Source organism: Lampetra planeri, chromosome 74, assembly GCF_965212315.1.
Source record: "Lampetra planeri chromosome 74, kcLamPlan1.2.h2, whole genome shotgun sequence".
NCBI lineage: Eukaryota > Metazoa > Chordata > Hyperoartia > Petromyzontiformes > Petromyzontidae > Lampetra > Lampetra planeri.
Window position 1 is genome coordinate 2,262,371 of NC_136179.1, and position 25,863 is coordinate 2,288,233.

The window sequence follows — 25,863 nt, forward strand, 5'->3', positions numbered from 1 at the left end:
GCGGCGTGAGTGGTGAGGCACGATGAGATGTGGGAAAAGAGGATCGTAGCCAGCGCCCGGCGATTGGTCGAATAAGTGGGTGCTCGCAGCGACGTCCGCAGGTGGGGTATAAAGGGGGACGCGCGAGAGCACTCGGGGAGAGTTACCCAGTTGAAGACCCGAAGACGGAGCTGAAGACTTAGTCGCTAAGTGGATGTTGGTCATCCGAGTAGCTCAGTGGCGTTAGTCGCCGAGTAGCTAAGTGGATGTTAGTCATCCGAGTAGCTCAGTGGCGTTAGTCGCCGAGTAGCTAAGTGGATGTTAGTCATCCGAGTAGCTCAGTGGCGTTAGTCGCCGAGTAGCTAAGTGGATGTTGGTCATCCGAGTAGCTCAGTGGGCGTTAGTCGCCAAGTAGCTAAGTGGGTGGTTGTCACCCGAGTACTAAGTGGATGTTGGTCATCCGAGTAGCCCAGTGGCGTTAGTCGCCGAGTAGCTAAGTGGATGTTGGTCATCCGAGTAGCTCAGTGGGCGTTAGTCGCCAAGTAGCTAAGTGGGTGTTTGTCACCCGAGTACTAAGTGGATGTTGGTCATCCGAGTAGCTCAGTGGGCGTTAGTCGCCAAGTAGCTAAGTGGGTGTTTGTCACCCGAGATACAAGTAGGTGTTAGTCACCTGTAACCAAGTTTGATAAAATAAAGAGTGTGTTACCCGTGAAGTCGTCTCCCGCCGAGTTACTACATTACAACTGGCGTCAGAAGTAAACCTGTCTTCAAGAAGTATGGACACAAGGAAGACTACCCGTACCCACGAGCGAGGTCGGGATGACGACGGCGTACCGGGGACACCGACCTCGGGAGTAGAGGACGAGGAGTTGCCGCCGATGCAGCACTTCGCGGTGATGGCCGACGCTCCGCTTGCCTCCGACACCGGCCTCCAGGACGCGCACGCCCGGTTGGCGGAGTTGCTACTCGCCGCCGCCGCTGTCTTGGCCGACATCTCCGTTCCGGCGAGCGGAAAAACGGCTGCGGGGGTCGTGGAGGAAGCGACGGTGGAGGATTCCCGCCAAAAGGCGCTTCGCGCCAAAAGTCTGAAAGTTGCCGCCGTTTTTGGGGGGCCGCCACCGATTGGCGGGAAAGACGGACGCCACGTGGCCGGACACCTCCGCGCAGCGCAGCCCACGTCATCGGCGCGCGCCGGAGCCCTCCATTTTGCGCCTGACAACCGAGCCGACATTTTACACAACTCCAGCGGAGCGCGGGAATATCTCTCCGACGTCGACGACGATCGGGTCCTCCAGCAAAGATTGCCCGCGCTGTCGGCGTTCAAGGCGGATGGGGGCGACTGGGGAGCCTTCCAACGAAGGTTCCTCGCTCATCAGGAGATGTCGGGGTGGTCCGACACCACTGCCCTGCGTGCGTTGCCAGCGATGCTTGACGACGACGCGCTTGCAGCCTTCACATCTGCTGCAAGGTCGTCCCGCTCTACGCTCCAGGCCGCACTACACCTGATGGCGAAGGTGTTCGGGCCGCCCTCCACGTGCCGCCACCAGTTCTACGATCGGCGGAAGGTGGCTGGGGAAACGACGCTAGCCTACCGCACGGCACTGCTCGCCTTGGCGGACGCGGCTTTTCCCCGCATGGATAAGGAGGGGAAGGACGCCATGGTGACGGAGCAGCTGCTGGTGTTGGCCCACGAGTTGGGGGTCCCCATCAACGTGGCAGACGAGATGGAGATCTGCTCCCTGGCGATCGCCACGAGCATTCACGCGTACGAGGTCCTCAAACGCAAGCCGGGGGTCGTCTGCAAATGGCCGGGGAATGCGGCACTGGCCGCCACGATCGCCGAACCTCAGCCAGCTGCGGTGCAGGAGCGGGGCTTCGCTGCATCGTGTCCGGGGGAGTGGAGAACGGGAGGTCGTTCGCCCACACGTTCGCCCCGCAAGCTGGAGCAACCGAAACCTACGACGTCCGTCGTCTGCTACAACTGCGGCCTTCGGGGTTACGTCGCAGCCGGGTGCCGGGCCCCGCGTCCACGCGCCGCAGGACCACGTCGGGACGACGACCAGGGCCACAAGTCATCCCAACAAAACCCGGCAAGTCGCGGCACCTCACACGTTCGGTCCACAAACACGGCACATTCGGGTCGCCGCTTCGCGGTGGGGGGTTCGCGGCTGGGTGCCGGGGGTTCAATTCGGCGAGGGGGGTCCGTACGCGGCCCGCAAGCAGTCGAGTGGTCCGAATTGGCCCACAGGATCGTGGCTGCGTCAGCCGGGTCGTCCGTGGTAACGGGGTTCATTGACGGGGTTGAGGTCCGGGTGCTTGTTGACACGGGTGCGTCGGCCACCATCATCTCGGACCTTATTTATAACATTCTTCCCGTCCAAAGTAGACCCCTTCTGCCAGTAGACGTGCCATTTTATGCGGCGAATGGGGGATCCCTGGGGATCATCGGCCAGATTCGGGCGACTATTTGCATTGGGGACATTAAATTAGCGGGCCCTATTTTTGTATCATCATCGCTGGCCGTTCCCTGTTTGCTAGGTACGGACTTTTTGTCAAAAATGCCCATCAAAATTCTTATTGATCAGGCCTGCATAGAGCTTCCGTCAGGTCGGCGGGTTGCCTTCTTGTCGAGCCCTATCAAAGTGCGCACGGTTTGTGCGATGGTGCAGGCGCTGGCGACTCACACTGTACGGGTACCCCCGGGATCGCAAATGTTAGTACCCCTTCGGTTCAGGAAGCCACTCGAGGTGGGTGCGGAGGCACAGGGGGTGCTGTTGGGGCCGTCAAACAGAGCCAGTAAGGGCCTCGACTTAGCGGTTGCTCAAACCGTGGTGAGAGGGGACAGTGAGCCGTTCGTAATGGTCCTGAATACGGGGTCGCGGCCGGCCGTAATTGCGCAGGGAACGGTGCTGGCTCACGCCGCGCCGCTGCCCGTTGAGGAACGGCTCGTGGCTCAAGCAGATTTTACTGTCGAGTCGCATCCTCAAAGTGATGAGGGGACTGAGTGGTTGGACTCGCTGTGTGCGGGTTCTGCTAACTTGTCCGGGGTGCAATTGGGAGCATTGAGGGGTTTGCTCATCGAGTTTGCTGACGTGTTCAGCAAACATAAGTACGATATCGGCTGCACTGACCTGTTGCGCCACCACATAGCTACAGGGGACGCGGCCCCTATTCGTCAGAATCCCTTCCGGCTCAGCCCGGCCGAGAAGGAACATGTGCAATCGGCGGTTAATGATATGTTGGCGGCCGATATCATTTCGCCCTCTTCTAGTCCGTGGGGTGCTCCTATTGTCCTAGTAAAGAAACAGGACGGGTCCTTGCGGTTTTGTGTCGATTTCCGCCGCTTAAACAAAATCTCGATGGCGGATGCGTATCCGCTCCCCAGGATGGATGAGTCGCTGGATGCCTTGGCGGGAGCGCAGTTTTTTTCCACACTCGATCTGCTTTCTGGATTTTGGCAATTGCCACTCGATAACGAGTCTAAACCTAAAACTGCTTTCCGGACACCTGGGGGCCTTTTTGAATTCAACCGTTTGCCCATGGGCTTACATTCCGCTCCCGCCACGTTCCAGAGACTCATGGAATTAGTTTTGTCGGGCCTCCAATGGGATACCTGTTTGATTTATCTTGACGATATTATCGTCTTTAGTCGGACTTTCGAGGAGCACCTCCAGCGACTGAGAGCGGTGTTCCTCAGGATGCGTTCCGCTAAGCTTAAATTTAAACCGGCTAAATGTTTTCTGCTTCGGGAATCGGTCAGGTATTTGGGCCATATCGTGAGTCGTTCAGGGATCTCGACGGACCCTGCTAAGACGCATTGCGTCAGCTCATGGCCAACGCCAACCTCGGTCACGGAGGTTCGTAGTTTCATTGGTTTTGCCTCCTATTACCGTCGTTTTGTCAAGCAATTTGCCACCATAGCCAAGCCCCTGCACGCTTTGACGGCTAAGGGTGTGAGGTTTCACTGGGGGGCAGAGGAGGAGGATGCGTTCTGCTCCCTCCGTGACGCTTTGGTGCAGGCTCCCCCCTTGTGTTACCCCGATTTCACACAACCGTTTTTGCTTGACACGGACGCCAGCAATACGGGTATCGGGGGGGTGCTCTCACAGTTGGTCGGGGGGGTTGAACGGGTGGTCGCCTACGGTAGTAGGGTTCTTTCCCCCGCGGAACAACGCTATTGCGTAACTCGTCGTGAATTGTTAGCCATTGTGTTTTTTACACAGCAATTCAGGCCGTATCTTTACGGCCGTCATTTTACGGTCCGGACGGACCATGCGGCTCTACAATACGCTATGCGCGTGGCGCAGCCATCGGGCCAATTGTCCCGATGGTTGGAGGTCCTTCAAGACTACCAATTCACGACGATTTACCGCAAGGGGTTGCGGCACTCAAACGCGGACGCCTTGTCGCGGTTGCCGCCGTGCACGGACTGCACATGTTTGTTGGGATCAGCGCGGTGCAAACCCCCGGTCGCCGGCACCCCGGGAGTTGCGCTCGCCGCCACTGACACCCCGGGAGAGGACGCCCCCACGGGGAGGGATTCGCTGTTGTCGTTGCCCCTCATTGAGTGGGGCCGCCTCCAGATGTCCGACAGCTCCCTACTTACGCTGCGTCGGAAAGTTGGCGCTCCCGAACAAGGGGAGGCTCGGGTCGGTTCCTGGGTGTGCAGACAGGGCCTGTTGATGAGGTGGGACAACATGTCCCGGCGTCACGTGCTCGTTGTGCCTGTTGCTATGCGGGGTAGGGTTGTTCTGGCAGCTCATGAACGGCTCATGCATCTGGGTTTTCACAAAACGCTCGCCCTAATCCAGCGAGACTATTATTGGCCGGGGATGGGTAACGACGTGGCGAATATTCTTAAGGGATGCGTAGGGTGCGCCAAAAGGAAACCGCCACCATTGGCAGCTAATCCACCGCTGCAATCCATTCAGGTTTCGCGTATAAACGAATTGGTAGCGTTGGACATCTTGGGGCCCTTTCCGGTTACACCAAGGGGAAATAGGTTCCTGCTGGTTGGCGTGGAATACTTCACCCGATGGCCTATGGCATGGCCGCTCGCCAACCAGTCGGCTGCGGCGGTGGCGGACGCCTTTGTCCAGGGTTATGTGTTGGACAAGGGCGCCCCCGAACGCTTGCTGACGGATCAAGGGAAGAATTTTTCGAGCGTTTTGTTGCGCGAGGTGTGCGACCTGTTGGGTACAAAGAAAGTGCGTACTTCCCCCTACCACCCGCAGACTGATGGGATGGTTGAGCGTCTGAACAGAACGATTACGTCTATGTTGTGCCAACAGGTCTGCGACGATCAGGTTGATTGGGACTTACAGGTGCCGGGGGTACTCGCGGCCTATCGAATGGCCCCTCATGCGGCGACAGGGTTTTCCCCATTTTTTCTTATGTATGGGCGGGAGGCCGATCCGGCCATGGACGTCCAACTGGGGATTTCCCAGCCACGTGCAAAATCTAAATTGGCAGACCACATCAAATTTAATATCGCCAAATTGACTGAAGCGCGGGAGGGGGCAAGGTTGAATTCGCGGTCGCGGCAAATTGCAAACGAGAAATTGCATGAGCGGAGGGTGCATACGCATGATTGGAAACCAGGCGATAAGGCCTGGCTGCATTGTCCACATGCACCGTTGGCTACGTCCCCCAAGTTGTTGAGACCTTGGAGGGGACCGGTGGAAATTGTGCGGGTTGCACGGCCCCAGAGTATACAGATTAAATGGGGGAAACGCCGTTGGTATGTGCACCCCTCCCGACTGAAGCCCTATGCGGCACCGTGTGACCCCGTTCTGTGCCGTGACGACCGGGCGTGTGATGTGACCGTCGACTCGGGGAGGGAGGTGTCGCAGGCTGATCCTCACGTGTCTCCACCTGACCCACCCCCAGGTGCCTCGGGCTTGACGGCTGCTGACCGTCGAGAGCCTGAACCCCGGGGCACGCACGAGTCCTCGATGCCTGGCCGATGTCTTCCTGAACCGCCGGCACCACCGGACGTTCAACCGCGTCTGGTGCCGTACGACGGACCGGCAAGGCGGACTCGGGCTAGGTCTCAACAATTTTCATGAGGACGGTTTTTTTGTGCTCTACACCGAGCTCGCCCGGTGTTCCCCTCTGCCGGGGTAATGTCCCGTTGTAGGGACGCTCGGAAGAAAAGGGGACACTGCACGAGTCGAAAGAAAAAAAAAATTTTCCATTTATTTTTTTTGTATACACATTGCTATTGTCACTCGCCGGTTTGTATATATTGTTCTATTGTCGCGGTGGCATTGGTTGAGGGTTGCGGATGGTGGTGTTCGCGTCGTGTTGTGTTGTTAGCTTAGTTGTTGTTCTTGTTGTTGTGTTGTGTTACGGGGCACACAGGGAGGGTTTGTATATTTTTGTAGCAGCCGGGGCGGCTGCGAGCTATGTGGTAGGGGGTGATGTAGTGGTGGTATTGACGTGCGCCGACTGTGACAGTGATGGATCACGGGGCGGCGCGGGGTGCGGGGTTGGGCACGCGTTGTGGGCGTGGTGTGGACGCGCGCGCCGGGAGTGACAGATGACGGGGCGGCGCGGCGTGAGTGGTGAGGCACGATGAGATGTGGGAAAAGAGGATCGTAGCCAGCGCCCGGCGATTGGTCGAATAAGTGGGTGCTCGCAGCGACGTCCGCAGGTGGGGTATAAAGGGGGACGCGCGAGAGCACTCGGGGAGAGTTACCCAGTTGAAGACCCGAAGACGGAGCTGAAGACTTAGTCGCTAAGTGGATGTTGGTCATCCGAGTAGCTCAGTGGCGTTAGTCGCCGAGTAGCTAAGTGGATGTTAGTCATCCGAGTAGCTCAGTGGCGTTAGTCGCCGAGTAGCTAAGTGGATGTTAGTCATCCGAGTAGCTCAGTGGCGTTAGTCGCCGAGTAGCTAAGTGGATGTTGGTCATCCGAGTAGCTCAGTGGGCGTTAGTCGCCAAGTAGCTAAGTGGGTGGTTGTCACCCGAGTACTAAGTGGATGTTGGTCATCCGAGTAGCCCAGTGGCGTTAGTCGCCGAGTAGCTAAGTGGATGTTGGTCATCCGAGTAGCTCAGTGGGCGTTAGTCGCCAAGTAGCTAAGTGGGTGTTTGTCACCCGAGTACTAAGTGGATGTTGGTCATCCGAGTAGCTCAGTGGGCGTTAGTCGCCAAGTAGCTAAGTGGGTGTTTGTCACCCGAGATACAAGTAGGTGTTAGTCACCTGTAACCAAGTTTGATAAAATAAAGAGTGTGTTACCCGTGAAGTCGTCTCCCGCCGAGTTACTACATTACATATACAACTGCAATAATTTCACGTCAAAACTCGAAGGGAATATTTATTACATTTCCAGTACAATGCAAACCATTTCCGTTCCAGGAATACCAAAGCGTTAAAGTTTCATTCCCCATGATTTCCTTATTAGTTCACCACGTTTGTTCACTGTGCGTCTATGTTGAAGTCAAGGACAAATATCCAACGAACGAGTCATCAATGTACATCCTGACATAGGCTATCTAAAGGCCATTAATACCAATAAAAAAAGCTATGTACTTGAAAAAAATCGTTTAAAATGTTGAGTAAAGATGTACCTAGAGAGGCATTCCAACTTTAGCTCAACAGGAACACTTAACGACTACAATTGAACCATCTCACAACCAGTGCTCATCACACCACTTCGGCAAGTAATCCGATAACATTACAAACCACCACTGTGCACGTAATTAAACTCACAAAAACTGTAAAACTAAAATGGTCAAAATTACACACAAAAGTACTCGATACGGATTAAAAGGTATAACCACATGACATAATATTTTTTCAGTCACCCCGAGCTCTCTGGTTGACTCTCGAGCCACTCCATTACATCCAGCCATCTCTCGGGATCCAACTGCATGGGATCGAAGGTGGAAACTTCTTCAGGACTCATTGCAGCACCTTGAATTTCAGCTTTTGATTTCAGTTTACTATCATTGTGGACCTTCTGGTGCCTGTTCATGGCTGATGACCGTGCAAATGCTCTCCCACACACAGAGCACAGGAATGGCTTCTCGTCCGTGTGTGTTCTCTGATGACTCTGAAGATGTGATGACTGTGCAAATGCCTTCCCACACACAGGGCACAGGAATGGCTTCTCTCCCGTGTGTGTTCTCTGATGGTCTTGAAGAGTTGACGAGTGTGCAAATGCCTTCCCACACACAGGGCACAGGAATGGCTTCTCACCCGTGTGTGTTCTCTGATGACTCTGAAGATCTGATGACTTTGTAAATGTCTTGCCACACACAGGGCACAGGAATGGCTTCTCGCCCGTGTGTGTTCTCTGGTGTCTCTTAAGACTTGATGGCCGTGAAAATGCCTTTCTACACAGAGAGCAATTGAATAGCTTCTTGCCTCCGTGTGCGTGGGGCTGTGGAGAGAGTCTCTTGTCCATGTGAGCGTAGAAACAGCAGCAGTGTTATGGAGTCAAAAGTACGCTTTCGGCCGAAAGGATGTTTAGCGTTGAGTTTTGGATTTTGTTAACTGCTAAAACAAGAACGACACTCGCATCTAACCGAGACGCAAAAAAATCCCGTAAATTTGACGACGAACACGTTTAATAGTTTATCCGCGAAAATAGACACTTACTTGGAGATTCACGGTATATCGATGTCTGGAACCCGTCTGAAGATGTCGCCACGAACTCTCCCGACGCAAAGTCGCCTAACTGTCGACACAGCAATTGTGCTCGCCAGGCTGCGTTGTCTCGCGGTTGAAGGGCGATCAGCAGAGCGACGAGTCGAGCGTCCAACCTCATCAAGTTCTCTCTCGAAATGGCATTGAGCTCTGCTTCTGAGCCGCCTTATAACTCCCCCCTAGGATCCAATCCTTTGTCTTTCAGAATATTTGCATTCGATTGTTAATTTTGGAAGGCACAATCCCTGCTTCATGCATAAATATTTAAGTGCATCTCAGTGTGTAATTGTGCGCTTATTTTGAATAAATGGAAAAACTTTGTCCTCGATTAAAGTGAATGCAGAGAAATTAGCACGTAACTTTAGAAAAGGAAGAGAGCGGCCTTCTCGACGAGGGAGTGAAACCCAATAGGTAATATTCTTTTTAAATCCTTTATATTAAGTTCACTTGCTTGCTTGCGCGCTTGCTTGCTTGCGCGCTTACGACCGTGCAAATCTTTCAGTCGTTTTCTTACCCACTTCCCGTGATGCAATCGAGCTGACATTTTGCACATAGACTCGTTGTGCATGACAATTAATTTTCGTGAAATGTTTTTCTCCAAAATTTTACACTTTTTAGGAAAAAAATTGTATGTCATTACCAATTGCTTAATGGTGGCAGGCAATCATCTGACCCATAGGTGGCAGCAATCTCAAGCCAGAGGACGAGAGGACTCTAGCCGCCACGCATATAAAGGATTTATAGTGAAAAACTTAGTTTTTACGGGTTAATTTTTACAGCTTTACAATGGATAGTTTGTAGTTCATAGGTTATAATATAATGTTTCACTATGATAGAGCTTAACATGTGAGAGTCTACAATATCAGAGTTGATCAAATGCGACGATCAAGGGCGTCAATCGGGTGATTTTGGTCAGAGGCTTTAATCAAATGCATCATCCCATCACGGAACACCACCTCCCTGCGTATATCACAGCAACAGAAGCAACTACAGCAGCAACAACAGCAGCGACAACAACAGCAGCAACATCACATTTCCAGGGCGACGCAGCTACTTCCGATTCTGCTGCCCAGCTGTTTGTAGTCGTTTCACATATTCCACCCTTGTTTCGCACGTCCATATTACATACATACATGTTACATGCATACATGTTACACACATACATATTACATACATACATGTTACACACATACATATTACATACATACATGTTACATACAGACATGTTACATACTCACGAGCATAGTGTGATTCTTAGAGGATCACGGTGTGAAGCTAAGAATTCGAATGAGAGTCGAAAATCACACTTCAATGTACGTTGTTCTAATCTGTAACACTAGTTTATGATGTAATTTTATAGCGTTATAATGTATCGCACATAGCTTATATTGTTAGAGTTCACAACATTATAGTTTACTATAACACTAGTTTGTAGTGTTATTTTAAAGCGTTGCAATGTATAGCTCATAGTTTAAAGGTTATATTGTTAGAGTTTATAATGTTAGAGTATGCAATGTGAGTTTATAATTTGAGAGTTTGTGGACGTGCCCTGTTCTCGTGGGACCCGACACGGATTTTGAAATATTTGCTATGATCATGTCTGAGCTGGGATGAGCGACTAATGTTTACTTTGCTTAATCATAACTGTGTGTAGGTTAGTGCCATCGGGGCTTAGTAAATACTACTCATGAATGAACTCATACTTCTTTCGGTAGAAATTTGAAATCCTGTTGGTAGAACAAGTCGCCTGCCTTTTCTAGACGAATTGTTATCTTCAAGTGCGTCTGTAAATAAACTGCTAAAATACACAGCATAGGGAAGGCTGCCTTGTTGGGGAGATGCAGTTTGGGTAAGCGCTGTGATCGGGTGATGACACGGATTCTGAAACAATGGCGTTAAACACTCGCTGCTTGGCCCCGTCGACAGCAGCGAAGGCTGTCATATACCGCTCCATTTACGAGTTGGATGTATAATGTGTATAGTTGAAGGTGCTAGGTGTTGATTTCTTCTAACTGCTACTAACGTCTGTTTTTAGGATTTGTCTATCAAGGAACACGTGTTAATCGGGTAGACAGCCAAGATGCTGCCGGTTAAGGGCACACTTGTGTGATGGAGATCCTCCACCTGAAATTCTCTTAACATGTTTTTGCTAGGAACATTATAAAATAAAGACTGGACAAACATTTGTTAAAAATACGTTTTTATACATCTGCAATAATTTCACGTCAAAACTCGAAGGGAATATTTATTACATTTCCAGTACAATGCAAACCATTTCCGTTCCAGGAATACCAAAGCGTTAAAGTTTCATTCCCCATGATTTCCTTATTAGTTCACCACGTTTGTTCACTGTGCGTCTATGTTGAAGTCAAGGACAAATATCCAACGAACGAGTCATCAATGTACATCCTGACATAGGCTATCTAAAGGCCATTAATACCAATAAAAAAAGCTATGTACTTGAAAAAAATCGTTTAAAATGTTGAGTAAAGATGTACCTAGAGAGGCATTCCAACTTTAGCTCAACAGGAACACTTAACGACTACAATTGAACCCTCTCACAACCAGTGCTCATCACACCACTTCGGCAAGTAATCCGATAACATTACAAACCACCACTGTGCACGTCATTAAACTCTAAAAAAACTGTAAAACTAAAATGGTCAAAATTACACACAAAAGTACTCGATACGGATTAAAAGGTATAACCACATGACATAATATTTTTTCAGTCACCCCGAGCTCTCTGGTTGACTCTCGAGCCACTCCATTACATCCAGCCATCTCTCGGGATCCAACTGCATGGGATCGAAGGTGGAAACTTCTTCAGGACTCATTGCAGCACCTTGAATTTCAGCTTTTGATTTCAGTTTACTATCATTGTGGACCTTCTGGTGCCTGTTCATGGCTGATGACCGTGCAAATGCTCTCCCACACACAAAGCACAGGAATGGCTTCTCGTCCGTGTGTGTTCTCTGATGACTCTGAAGATGTGATGACTGTGCAAATGCCTTCCCACACACAGGGCACAGGAATGGCTTCTCTCCCGTGTGTGTTCTCTGATGGTCTTGAAGAGTTGACGAGTGTGCAAATGCCTTCCCACACACAGGGCACAGGAATGGCTTCTCACCCGTGTGTGTTCTCTGATGACTCTGAAGATCTGATGACTTTGTAAATGTCTTGCCACACACAGGGCACAGGAATGGCTTCTCGCCCGTGTGCGTTCTCTGATGGTCTTGAAGAGTTGACGAGTGTGCAAATGCCTTTCCACACACAGAGCACAGGAATGGCTTCTCTCCCATGTGTGTTCTCTGATGGTCTTGAAGAGTTGAGGAGTGTGCAAATATCTTCCCACACACAGGGCACAGGAATGGCTTCTCACCCGTGTGTGTTCTCTGGTGTCTCTTAAGACTTGATGGCCGTGAAAATGCCTTTCTACACAGAGAGCAATTGAATAGCTTCTTGCCTCCGTGTGCGTGGGGCTGTGGAGAGAGTCTCTTGTCCATGTGAGCGTAGAAACAGCAGCAGTGTTATGGAGTCAAAAGTACGCTTTCGGCCGAAAGGATGTTTAGCGTTGAGTTTTGGATTTTGTTAACTGCTAAAACAAGAACGACACTCGCATCTAACCGAGACGCAAAAAAATCCCGTAAATTTGACGACGAACACGTTTAATAGTTTATCCGCGAAAATAGACACTTACTTGGAGGTTCACGGTATATCGATGTCTGGAACCCGTCTGAAGATGTCGCCACGAACTCTCCCGACGCAAAGTCGCCTAACTGTCGACACAGCAATTGTGCTCGCCAGGCTGCGTTGTCTCGCGGTTGAAGGGCGATCAGCAGAGCGACGAGTCGAGCGTCCAATCTCATCAAGTTCTCTCTCGAAATGGCATTGAGCTCTGCTTCTGAGCCGCCTTATAACTCCCCCCCTAGGATCCAATCCTTTGTCTTTCAGAATATTTGCATTCGATTGTTAATTTTGGAAGGCACAATCCCTGCTTCATGCATAAATATTTAAGTGCATCTCAGTGTGTAATTGTGCGCTTATTTTGAATAAATGGAAAAACTTTGTCCTCGATTAAAGTGAATGCAGAGAAATTAGCACGTAACTTTAGAAAAGGAAGAGAGCGGCCTTCTCGACGAGGGAGTGAAACCCAATAGGTAATATTCTTTTTAAATCCTTTATATTAAGTTCACTTGCTTGCTTGCGCGCTTGCTTGCTTGCTTGTGCGCTTACGACCATGCAAATCTTTCAGTCGTTTTCTTACCCACTTCCCGTGATGCAATCGAGCTGACATTTTGCACATAGACTCGTTGTGCATGACAATTAATTTTCGTGAAATGTTTTTCTCCAAAATTTTACACTTTTTAGGAAAAAAATTGTATGTCATTACCAATTGCTTAATGGTGGCAGGCAATCATCTGACCCATAGGTGGCAGCAATCTCAAGCCAGAGGACGAGAGGACTCTAGCCGCCACGCATATAAAGGATTTATAGTGAAACACTTTTTTTTTACGGGTTAATTTTTACAGCGTTACAATGGATAGTTTGTAGTTCATAGGCTATAATATAATGTTTCACTATGATAGAGCTTAACATGTGAGAGTCTACAATATCAGAGTTGATCAAATGCGACGATCAAGGGCGTCAATCGGGTGATTTTGGTCAGAGGCTTTAATCAAATGCATCATGCCATCACGGAACACCACCTCCCTGCGTATATCACAGCAACAGAAGCAACTCCAGCAGCAACAACAGCAGCGACAACAACAGCAGCAACATCACATTTCCAGGGCGACGCAGCTACTTCCGATTCTACTGCCCAGCTGTTTGTAGTCGTTTCACATATTCCACCCTTGTTTCGCACGTCCATATTACATACATACATGTTACATGCATACATGTTACACACATACATATTACATACATACATGTTACACACATACATATTACATACATACATGTTACATACAGACATGTTACATACTCACGAGCATAGTGTGATTCTTAGAGGACCACGGTGTGAAGCTAAGAATTCGAATGAGATTCGAATATCACACTTCAATGTACGGTGTTCTAATCTGTAACACTAGTTTATGATGTTATTTTATAGCGTTATAATGCATCGATCATAGCTTATATTGTTAGAGTTCACAATATTATAGTTTACTATAACACGCGCTCTTTTTTTGTTGGCAGTTCTAATTCGGTGGTGGTGAATATTCCACATTCCTCTGGAGGACACTGGTCTGTGTAAAACGATCACCATGAATAAGGAGCCTTGAAAAAAACGAGTCTTAAGATTCAGTTGCGGATGTCCTTGGGAACTAAAAAAATTATGATTTTTTTTTATGATGCAGTTACTGGAGATGATAGTTAAAGCAAGGATCCCTCTGGCAATTGGGAATAGCAGGAATTCACGAGCGGTCGTGGCAATGTCAAAAAACGGTTTATTAATCAACAGAAAAATGACACTGAAGGCTTATCCATGGGAGAGGAGATAATGACAAAATAATGAGTAAGCAAACCTGAGAACAGTTTCCTGTACGCGCTCACTCGCTCAAGTGGGTTATACTGTCTGCCGCAACTAATGGGGAAACGCAAAAATGTATCAGGGAAAATCACGTCAGCTTGAGCCACCTTGCTTTCATATCTGGGAACCGATCATCGGTAATATTCGATGACATAATTTACCCGTTCATTTTCTTCGCGAATCAAAGTTGTCCCACACACATTTCAGAACATAATTTGTGATTAAAACCAAATTTAAAAATAAACTGTCTCCCCAGTGCTGATGTTTACACACTGCACCAAATATTCATTTAATGCTAAATCAACCTTGGGGAGTCCTAGAACCGGCACACATCTTCGCTTGTTGGTTATAATTGGGAATCGAACTCTGGTCGCCGGGTTCATAGTGTAGTGCGCTAACCACTACACAACTAGTCCCCAACTCCGGATAACACAGAAGTACACAACTCAATAGCGCAAGCCCTAAACGAGCAGCAGTGTATAGCTCATAGTTTAAAGGTTATATTGTTAGAGTTTATAATGTTAGAGTATGCAATGTGAGTTTATAATTTGAGAGTTTATTGTTATTCTAAAATTTGAATGCGATTCTTGCCCTGTACCCCCCACAGTTCACATATCCGACCCCCGGTTCGATCGAACAGATAATTTACATACATATGTGTAGAGTGCGATTTTAATACTTCTAATGAGATTTATATACCGTTCCTCCGTTTATGGTGCTATAAATTATAAAACCAGTTGATAATTTTTTGTCGTTTAATGTTTAGTGTTATTGTTTATAGTGTTATCAATTTACATGTTTTTTAAGTGCAGGTGATTCCCGGTATACTTCGGTATTCTGGACCTGAACTTTGCGAAATGATTCATAACGAGGACCTTTCCCCACCAGAGCGCAAGCCGCCAATGAAAATAACTCGGGCGACGGGAACACGTGCTTCCATGGGCAGTGGGGGACAGGGCATGGTTGCATTGCCTACAGGTGCCACCGGGTATGTCCCCCAAGTTGCTCCGCCCATGGCGGGTTCAGGTAGAGGTCATAGAGGTGGGTGATGTAAAGACAGTGCATCAACTCAGGGACAAGTGGTGACAACAAGATAGAGTTCGAGAAGGGAAGGAGAGACCAAGTGTGGGCGGAGGTTCACGCCGAGAATGAGAGAGGGGGAGGAACGAGGTTTGGGGCTGTGTTGGCTGGTTGCTGTCTCGTCGTCGTCGTTGCTATACCGTGACGCCTGGGGTCTGAAACCGCGTTAAAGGCTAAATAAACATGTTCCTTCGGAGTGGGCAGGTAGGAACTTGTTGGACAGCGCATTCGTGCGATCCGTGTTGGATACCGTAGTCGTGTTGGAGGTTGTAGCTGTTACTATTGCATCTGATGATGATTCTTGATTTATTGCTGTAGGTCTTTAAGTTCATGCTGCTGCTGCAGCAGGTCGCGCCTGTGCTGTGACACCGCCTCCTGCGTTTACCACGCGCGCCAATCCACCTGACCTCGTCCTTGAACGGCCACGATGCTGTCGTAATGGCGCACCAGGTGCATGATGTTGAGCAGGGCGTAGACGCCGCAGTCGTAGCCGTTCGGTTGCTGCGGCACAAGCACCGTGGTGATTGCCACGGTGGTGATCGCCACCGGCGTGCTCACCGATTCAGCACGCACGACCCGGGCCACCACCATGCTGGCGAAGGCCGCGATGCTCTTGGCATTGCGCGACTGCCCCCACGCAGCCATTGAGTCTATCAGCATGGCAGTCGACCTTGGTGGGCACGTGGCGTTGACGACCAAGATCTGCCAGTGCGACTGCTCGTGGATCGGTATGATCCACACCGGCCTGGAAGACACGCCATTGAAGACACAATTCAAGTCGTCGAGAAGACCCGCCAAGAACTTTGTGTACAGGAACGTGTTGAACAGGTGGACGTATGCTGCTCGCGGCAGGCAGTAGAACTGCCTGAACAGGTTGATGATGGTGTCGTTCAACCACTGGCCAGGTTGTAAGCAGCGGAAGTCGTTCGGGAACAGCCTTCTGTACCCCGGAACGAAGACGACGTGTTCGACCGAGACAGGGGGCGGACAACGTGGAGTGACGCCGGGCGGGTCAGCGTCGCTTCTCGGCCTTCGCGACGCGCGCACGCTCCAGTCGGGCAGCACGCTCTTCGGGCGTCTCGTCCTTTATTAGGCGCCCGCCGCTGTACTGTGGCCAGACATCGCCGATGGTTGCGAACATCCCCACTATCTCCACACCGCCGATGGTTGCACTGAACGTTGGCGATCGCTCCAGAAAACTTTTGCAGTCAAGCAAACTGCAATATGCCAAGACAGTCACAGTCACTGAACTGTGCAGAGTGCACGACAGACAAATATGCACGACAGACAGACAAATAATCCCTGGTGGGCAGTGTGGAACCTGTTGTTCCTACCTGTATAATATTCAAATACTGTCAATTATCCTTTTTCACACTCACGATGTATGTATGTCAGAATTATTTATAATTGATAAATGCCAAACTGATTTTTTCAAATTAATAAATGGCAACCTCGTGTCTTACCCACAAATCTAGCAACTACCCAAAGTGTTGAGTAGGCACGTAAAATATATTCATCAACTGAAATTACACTTACATAATCATGCATGAAGCACAAAGGGCACATTACCCTTCGGTATGTCAATAGACATGCGGATTGTGCCTTCCAAAATTAACAATCGAATGCAAATATCCTGAAAGACAAAGGATTGGATCCTAGGGGGGGAGTTATAAGGCGGCTCAGAAGCAGAGCTCAATGCCATTTCGAGAGGGAACTTGATGAGGTTGGACGCTCGACTCGTCGCTCTGCTGATCGCCCTACAACCGCGAGACAACGCAGCCTGGCGAGCACAATTGCTGTGTCGACAGTTAGGCGACTTTGTGTCGGGAGAGTTCGTGGCGACATCTTCAGACGGGTTCCAGACATCGATATACCGTGAATCTCCAAGTAAGTGTCTATTTTCGCGGATAAACTCTTAAACGTGTTCGTCGTCAAATTAGCGGTATTTTTTTGCGTCTCGGTTAGACGCGAGTGTCGTTCTTGTTTTAGCAGTTAACGAAATCCAAAACTCTAAAACGCTAAACATCATTGCGGCCGATAGCGTACATTTGACTCGATAACACCGCTGCTGTTACTACGCTCACATGGAGCAGAGACGCTCTCCACAGCCCTACGCACACGGAGGCAAGAAGCCATTCAATTGCTCTGTGTGTGGGAAGTCCTTTTCACGGCCATCACATCTTCAGAGACACCAGAGAACACACACGGGCGAGAAGCCATTCCTGTGCTCTGTGTGTGGGAAGGCATTTGCACAATTGTCAACTCTTCAAACTCATGAGAGAACACACACGGGCGAGAAGTCATTCCAGTGCTCTCTGTGTGGGGAGGCATTTGCACACGCGTCAACTCTTCAAGACCATCAGAGAACACACACGGGCGAGAAGCCATTCCTGTGCCCTGTGTGTGGGAAGGCATTTGCACACTCGTCAACTCTTCAACACCATCAGAAAACACACACGGGCGAGAAGCCATTCCTGTGCCCTGTGTGTGGGAAGGCATTTGCACACTCGGTAACTCTTCAAGAACATCAGAGAACACACACGGGCGAGAAGCCATTCCTATGCCCTGTGTGTGGGAAGGCATTTGCACAATCGTCAACTCTTCAATACCATCAAAGAACACATACGGGCGAGAAGCCATTCCTGTGCTCTGTGTGTGGGAAGACATTTGCACGCTCAACAACTCTTCAAAATCATAAGAAAACACACACGGGCGAGAAGCCATTCTTGTGCCCTGTGTGTGGGAAGGCATTTTCACAGTCGTCAACTCTTAAAAGGCATCAGAAGGTCCACAACGATAGGAAACTGAAATCAAAAGCTGAAATTCAAGGTGCTGCAATGAGCCTTGAAGAAGTTTCCACCTTCGATCCCATGCAGTTGGATCCCGAGAGATGGCTGGATGTAATGGAGTGGCTCGAGAGTCAACCAGAGAGCTCGGGGTGACTGAAAAAATATTATGTCATGTGGCTATACCTTTTAATCCGTATCGAGTACTTTTGTGTGTAATTTTTACCATTTTAGTTTAATTACGTGCATAGTGGTGGTTTGTAATGTTATCGGATTACTTGCCGAAGGGGTGTGATGAGCACTGGTTGTGAGAGGGTTCAATTGTAGTCGTTAAGTGTTCCTGTTGAGCTAAAGTTGGAATGCGTCTGTAGGTACATCTTTACTCAACATTTTAAACAGTTTTTTTCAAGTATATAGCTTTTTTTGATTGGTATTAATCGACTTTAGATAGCTGATTTCAGGATGTACATTGATGACGCGTTCGTTGAATATATGGCCTTGACTTCAAGATAGACGCACAGTGAACAAATGTGGTGAACTAATAAGGAAATCATGGGGAATGATACTTTAACGCTTTGGTATTCCTGGAACAGAAATGGTTTGCATGGTACTGGAAATGTGTGAACATAGCACGTAATAAATATTCCCTTCGAGTTTTGACGTAAAAATGATTGCAGATGAATAAAAACGTATTTTTAACAAATGTTTGTCCGGTCTTTATTTTATAATGTTCCTAGCAAAAACATGTTAAGAGAATTTCAGGTGTAGGATCTCCGTCACACAAGTGTCCCCTTAACCGGCAGCATCTTGTCTGTCTACACGATTAACACGTGTTCCTTGAGGTGAAAGGTCCCCGTAGTTAATCGTTCATCAACGTACCAGTCCCTAATCCCGAAGTATGTCGGAGATAAACTGTACTCATAACATGTACACTGTAATACTATGAACGATAACACTAAACGATTATAAACTAGTGTTTTAATTTACAACCATATAAACGGAGGTAAGGTATTATAATACTATTAGAAGCATTCGAATCACAGTGTGGTCGTATACGAATCGCTAATATGTATGTATAGTGTACGTGTAAGGATCTGATAAAATGTATTACAATTACAACATGGTCATATTACAATCACGATTTTCTCTGCTAGATGTCATCGAATAACAAAAGACGGAATACATTTATATAAATACACGCTAAACTCATTATAAACTCATCAGATTATTAATGGTGACAATTATTAAAACAATCACAAATTGTGACAGAGAAATTCCCACATGCAAAACACCACTCTCACGTGACGAATTCTTAAACAAACTGCAACACTCAAGTGACAAAATTCAACATCAATGGACAAATCCAAAAAACAGTCAATACATAGACGTTAGTAGCTGTTAGAAGAAGACAACACCTAGCACCTTCAACGATACACATTATACAGCGAACTCGTAAATGGGGCGGTATATGACAGCCTTCGCTGCTGTCGACGGGGCCAAGCAGCGAGTGTTTAACTCCATTGTTTCAGAATCCGTGTCATCACCCGGCCACAGCGCGTTAGCCAAACTACGTCTCCCGAACAAGGCAGCCTTCCCTATGCTGTGTATTTTAGCAGTATATTTACGGACGCACTTGAAGATAACAATTCGTCTAGAAAAGGCAGGCTACTTGTTCTACCAACATGATTTCAATTTATATCCGAAATTAGTTTGGCTTCATTCATGAGTAGTATTCACTAAGCCCCGATTGCACTAACCTACATCCAGTTATGATTAAACAAAGTAAACGCTCATCCCAGCTCAAACATGATTATAGCAATTATTTCCAAATCCGTGTCGGGTCCCAGGAGAACAGGGCACTTCAACAAACTCTCAAATTGTAAACTCACATTGCATACTCTAACATTATAAACTCTAACAATATAACCTTTAAACTATGAGCTATACATTGTAACGCTTTAAAATAACACTACAAACTAGTATAGTAAACTAAAATGTTGTGAACTCTAACAATATTAGCTATGAGCGATATATTATAACGCTATAAAATAACATCATAAATTTTGTTAAAGATTAGAACACCGAACATTGAAGTGTGATATTCGAATTCGAATTCTAGCCTCACACTGTGATCCTCTAAGAATCACACTTTGCTCGTCAGTATGTAACATGTCTGTATGTAATATGCATGAATGTAATATGTCTGTATGTAATATGTATGCATGTAAAATGTATGTATGTGTAATGCGGGCGTAAGCGACCTTCCGGATGTGACGTCACGGGGGGTGGAGTCATGTGACGTGGGGGGAAGGTTCGGGGCCTTAAGCGGGTAAACCGGAAGGGGAAGGCAGTCGGGGTGTGAGCTGAAAAGAGTGAGGCCACGCGGGCAAGTGTGTGAGAGGGGGGGGCGCCGACGGCCATCGGGAGCCAACCCCGAAGATAAGAGGAAGCTGCGGAGTGGTGTGCAGCTGGGGAGGAGACAGCCAGGAGGGCTGCGTGTGAGAGGCAGCGGTGTGGCTGCCAGGAGGAGCTGCGGAGAGAGAGAGAGAGGGGGCTGCTTGTTAGAGGCAGCGGTGTGGCTGCCAGGAGGAGCTGCGGAGAGAGAGAGAGAGAGCAAGAAGCTGTTAGAGCTGCGGAGGGAGAAGAGCAGCAGCGAGTACAGCCAAGGGGGGGGCTGTGTGAGAGAAACAGCAGCGGAGCTGCTGTTGTGGATCGGGCCGACATTGGAGTCAGCACCGTGGAGAAGCTACAGAGTAAAGACAGCCGTGTGGGTGTACAGCACGAACCGAATAATAAAGGACACTGAGCCAGACATCGTGGTCCAGTCGTTTATTACATATGTAATATGGACGTGCGAACCAATGGTGGAATATGTGAAACATGAAGGTGCATGATCAGGTTGGGATTAACATTTTTATTAACACTTTGGTGGTATTAGGATCAAGCTGTCCACTGCTGGATGAATGTTCCATCTCAATGGCATCAAATAGCAATATTCAGTATGAATATGTAAAATAATCGCACAAACCCAATATTAGCCCGTGAAATAATGAATCGTTACAATTGTAATGACTCCGGACTCAGACTGCAGAGGGTTCTTTTATTTAATCTTAATTTGGAGCTTTCGTGACTGCAGGAATTACTCTTTGGTTATTTCGGTAGCCTTTAACGCGGTTTCAGACCCCAGGCGTCACGATATGGCAACGACGACGAGACAGCAACCAGCCAACACAGCCCCAAACCTCGTTCCTCCTCCTCTCTTATTCTCGGCGTGAACCTCCGCCCACACTTGGTCTCGCATTCCCTTCTCGAACTCTCTCTATCTTGTTGTCACCACTTGTCCCTTAGTTGATGCACTGTCTTTACATCAGCCACCTCCATGACCTGTACCTGACCCCGCCATGTACGGAGCAACTTGGGGGATTTTCCCGATGGCACCTGTAGGCAATACACCATGCCCTGTCCACCACTGCCCATGGAAGCACGTGTTCCCGCCGCCCCGAGTTCTTTTCATTAGTGGATTGCGCTCTGGTGGGGAAAGGTCCTCGTTATGAATCATTTCGCAACGTTCAGGTCCAGAATACCGAAGTATACCGGGAAAAAATATCAACTGGTTTTATAATTTATAGCTCCATAAACGGAGGTACGGTATTTAAATCTCATTAGAAGTATTACAATCGCATTCTACACATATGTATGTAAATTATCTGTTCAAACGAACCGGGGGTGGGGGGTACAGGGCAAGAATCACATTCAAATTTTAGAATAACTATATGGTCGTATTAGCAAATTACTGTGCTTGAATGTATGTTATGTGCAAATGCAAATCGTTAGTCGTAAATGCGAGGGAGGGGTTAAGAGGTGCACGTTTAATCTAGTGTTAACATTTATTTTAGCATCATATTTAAGGACACTGTTGTTAAGAATACGTCTGGACATGGCACGTGCCTTGTTCTACTCGATCAACCAAAATTAGTACAATGTCGGTCATACAGGAGTGTGATTTCATTTACCGGAGATCACTTGTACTCTGAAACATGTAAACTGTAACACTCTAAAGATTACACTCAACATTAGACGACTATAAAATAGTTTTTTTAATACGTCATTTATAACACCATAAGCGATATCCGCGATGTCTTCTGCAGACATCGTTTCGGGCGCTTGTGTTGCCTCCGAAACGTCGTGATTAATTTTGCTTTAATTCTACCTACGTGACTTTATCGAAAGAACCAAAGAGTATTAATTCCTGCAGTCGTGAAAGCTTCAAAACAATGTTTGAATATCATTACAATTATTAGAATCACAATGTGATCGTATTAGAATCACACTTTGCGCATGTATGTGTAATGTACGTGCAAGCGAACTGTGCTTGTATGTATGTAATATGGCCTTTGGATATGCGAACAGGAGGTCGTATATGGGGGGGGGGTGCAGGATTAGGATCGGATTAAAATGATTAGAATAACACTATGGTGGTATTAGAATTACACTGAGCTAGAATGTACGTTATATGTAGATTGTGTGCTTATTTTGAATTAATGGAAAAACTTTGTCCTCGATTTAAAGTGAATGCAGAGAAATTAGCATGTAACTTTAGAAAAGGAAGAGAGCGGCCTTCTCGACGAGGGAGTGAAACCCAATAGGTAATATTCTTTTACAGCGTTACAATGGATAGGTTGTAGTTCATAGGTTATAATATTACGTTTCACTATGTTAGAGCTTAACATGTGAGAGTATACAATATCAGAGTTGATCAAATACGACGATCAAGGGCGTCAATCGGGTGAGTTTGATCAGAGGCTTTAATCAAAGGCGTCATCCCATCACGGAACACCACCTCCCTGCGTTTATCACAGCAATAGAAGGAACTACAACAGCAACAACAGCAGCGACAACAACAGCAGCAACATCACATTTCGAGGGCGACGCAGCTACTTCCGATTCTGCTTCCCAGCTGTTTGTAGTCGGGACCTGCTCTCGCAGGACCCCACACGTCTTTGGAAATAATTGCGATGATCATGTCTGAGCTGAGAATTAAGTCACTCAAGATTACTTTGTTTAACCATAACTTTAGGTAGGTTAGTGTCATAGGGGCTCTGTGAATACTACTCATGAATGAAATCACACTCCTGTATGACCAACATTGTACTAAATTTGGTTGATCGAGTAGAACAAGGCACGTGCCACGTCCAGACGAATTCTTATCAACAACAGTGTCCTTAAATATGATGCTAAAATAAATGTTAACACTGGATTAAACGTGCACCTCTTAACCCCTCCCTCGCATTTACGACTAATGATGTGCATTTGCACATAACATACATTCAAGCACAATAAAATGCTAATACGACCATGTCCTGGAAACCATGGCAAGGTCATCCCATGAGGACTGCCTGGATGAAAACCAGCATGGAAGGGGCCCAGTGTGGAGCCGGCTATGTTAAAGGCATAGTCCCGTGTGTGTGTGATGTGAGGTCTCCTGGCAGCAGTCATTCTCCGCTGTAGTCCTGGCATCTGCTGCTCAGCTTCATTCCCCAGCTGTGGTCCCAGTGGCACCGTCTCTCTGGGGAACCGTGTGGTGTGTGTAGCGAGTTTCACGGGGTGGGCGGGTAGTGTGGTGATAGCGGTCACGGTTGGCACCGATGCACGACCACCGCCACCACCCCTACTGGGCGGTGGACCTGTCACCACAAAGCAGCACGCGGCGGAGGAGTGAGGCGATCGCTCTCGCCACGCGAGCGAGGCCCCCTCGCTTCCTCTTCTTTTCGTGCATCTCCACCTGCACCTCTTCCGTTTTCTCCTCCGTCTCATCCTCCTCCATCCTCTCTTCTTCACCCTCCACCACCGTCTTCTCTTCCTCCTCCACCACCATTGTTTCCCCTTTGTCCGTCGTCTCCATGTCCTCCACCACGAACATCTGTTCATCCTTTGTTGTCTCCTTGTCCTCCATCTCCGTATTGTCTTTCTCCTCTCCCTCCGTGTTCTCCTCCAATGTCACCATCACAATCTCGTCCTCCTTTGCCTTCTCTTCCTCCGAGTTCTCCTCCTCCTCTGTCTCTACCTCATCCTCCATCATCTCCTTCACATCTTCCTTCGTCTCCTTCTCCATAACCTCTGTCTTCACTTCAAAGGCCTGGACGAGTGAGGAGGAGGGCTGAGCTGGCTCAGATCTGTGAAGAGACAACACGAAACCGTTCTAGATTTGAAGCTTTCGTGACTGCAATGATTCATATTCTTAGGTTTTTTTCGGTGAAGTCACGTAGGTAAAAAACATTAAAAAGTAAAATAAAATAAAAAATAAAAATCACGACGTTTCGGAGGCAACACAAGCTTCCGTCTTCAGGTGGTACCGTCACAGCCACGACAGCTGTATCAAGTAAATGAGAGATTGCAGAAGCTACCACTCCGTTTATATAATGGTTGGAGAAGGTGGTGGGGCAAGGGCCGCATACTTTTATTAATATGGTAAGGTGAGGCTTAAGACTAAGAATAGACTGCATAACAAAGGCTGAGCCGTTGTTATGGAGAGGTGCGGTTTGTGACTCAACCTGTAACAGGGAGACCACCACTAGACATGGTAAAACTGTGATGGTTGTCTGTCAAACACGACACCGTTCCACCTTCCTGCTACGGCAGACATCGCCATCTTCCCATCGTCCGTGGGTGGAATGTGTGGCGGATTAATTCGAGCTGAATAGAAACAGCAATAACGACATGGCCAGTGAGTGTGCTTAGTATTGGTGCTGTCATTCTCATGGCGCCAGGCTATCCTTGAGATAGGTGCAGCTGTGTCTCACACAGACTGCTGTAGTTTCACAGTAGTGGGTGGCGTTGCTGTGCAAATTTAGCTGAATAATTTGAAGTGACATTTTTTTGGTTCTTTCGGTAAAGTCACGTAGGTATAAAATAAATTAAATCACAACGTTTCGATTGCAACACAAGCAATCATCATGAGGTGAGAAACCCACAGCAAGAAACGTTCTTGCAATAACAACATGGCCATCGAAACGTCGTGATTTAATTTATTTGATTTCATACCTACGTGAATTTACCGATATAACAAAGAGTATGGATCCCTGTAGTCACGAAAACTTCAAATCTAGATTGAAACTTTCTATATGTATATTCTAATTGACCTCTTGCACATAATGTCCTAAGCATTTCAAATGGCATCGATAGAGATCCTGCACGTCCACTTTGACGGAATGGGTGTGGATCTGTGTGGTTAATGCAGCAGCAATAATAGCCAAGGCGGGAAGCAAGATCTGAACTGTAAGCGGTGAAGAATGAGTGCACGACAATTTGGTCGCTTCAACACATCCACGATTTCGAAAAAGTGTCCGACAGTAATTCGTGGTCGAGAGAGCCACCTCCCTTGACGTCGAAGGCATCTCAGAGTGCATTGCATGCGATGAGCTTCTCGCATCTCTCATCTCATCGCGTTTTAAATTGGACACCCCTCTCAGTGGTAGCTGTCGCTGTGCATTACGAGGCGACTTGGCAGCTGGCCTGGAAACAGTCGATAGAGAGCGAAAATCTCACGGTGGATGGAAGGTTACATGGTGAAGATATGCCCACTTCGTTATGTGGTCTAACCCAGAAACCAGTTATGAAAAATAAATCTGTCCACAGTATAGCGGAATGTACACGTGGGGTTTGCAGTGTCAGTGAATTTTGAGAGCGTGACAGGGCTTGAGCACCTGTGCGTCACAGCAACATTGACCTGGGTTTGATTTCCACGTTTGGCCACATTCTCCGTGTGGATTATGCAGCCCCCTGTTCTGGGAAGGTTCTGCAGCTTTCTCCCTGTTACTGAACCCACACAAGCAA

The 25,863-nt window shown here is 48.0% G+C and overlaps 2 protein-coding genes across 2 annotated transcripts in view; one reads left to right on the forward strand and one right to left on the reverse strand.

Annotated features, from left to right (window-relative positions):
- Positions 1-8,389, reverse strand: part of LOC144737812 (uncharacterized) — a 59,716-nt gene extending 51,327 nt beyond the window's left edge. The window contains exon 1 of the mRNA XM_078620686.1: positions 7,979-8,389. Coding sequence (XP_078476812.1) covers positions 7,979-8,389 — 411 coding nt within the window. The remainder of the gene's footprint in view (positions 1-7,978) is intronic.
- An 8,939-nt stretch (positions 8,390-17,328) lies between these two features.
- Positions 17,329-25,863, forward strand: part of LOC144737813 (uncharacterized) — an 83,772-nt gene continuing 75,237 nt past the window's right edge. Inside the window, exons 1-2 of the mRNA XM_078620687.1 lie at positions 17,329-18,005; positions 20,856-20,870. Coding sequence (XP_078476813.1) covers positions 17,329-18,005; positions 20,856-20,870 — 692 coding nt within the window. The remainder of the gene's footprint in view (positions 18,006-20,855; positions 20,871-25,863) is intronic.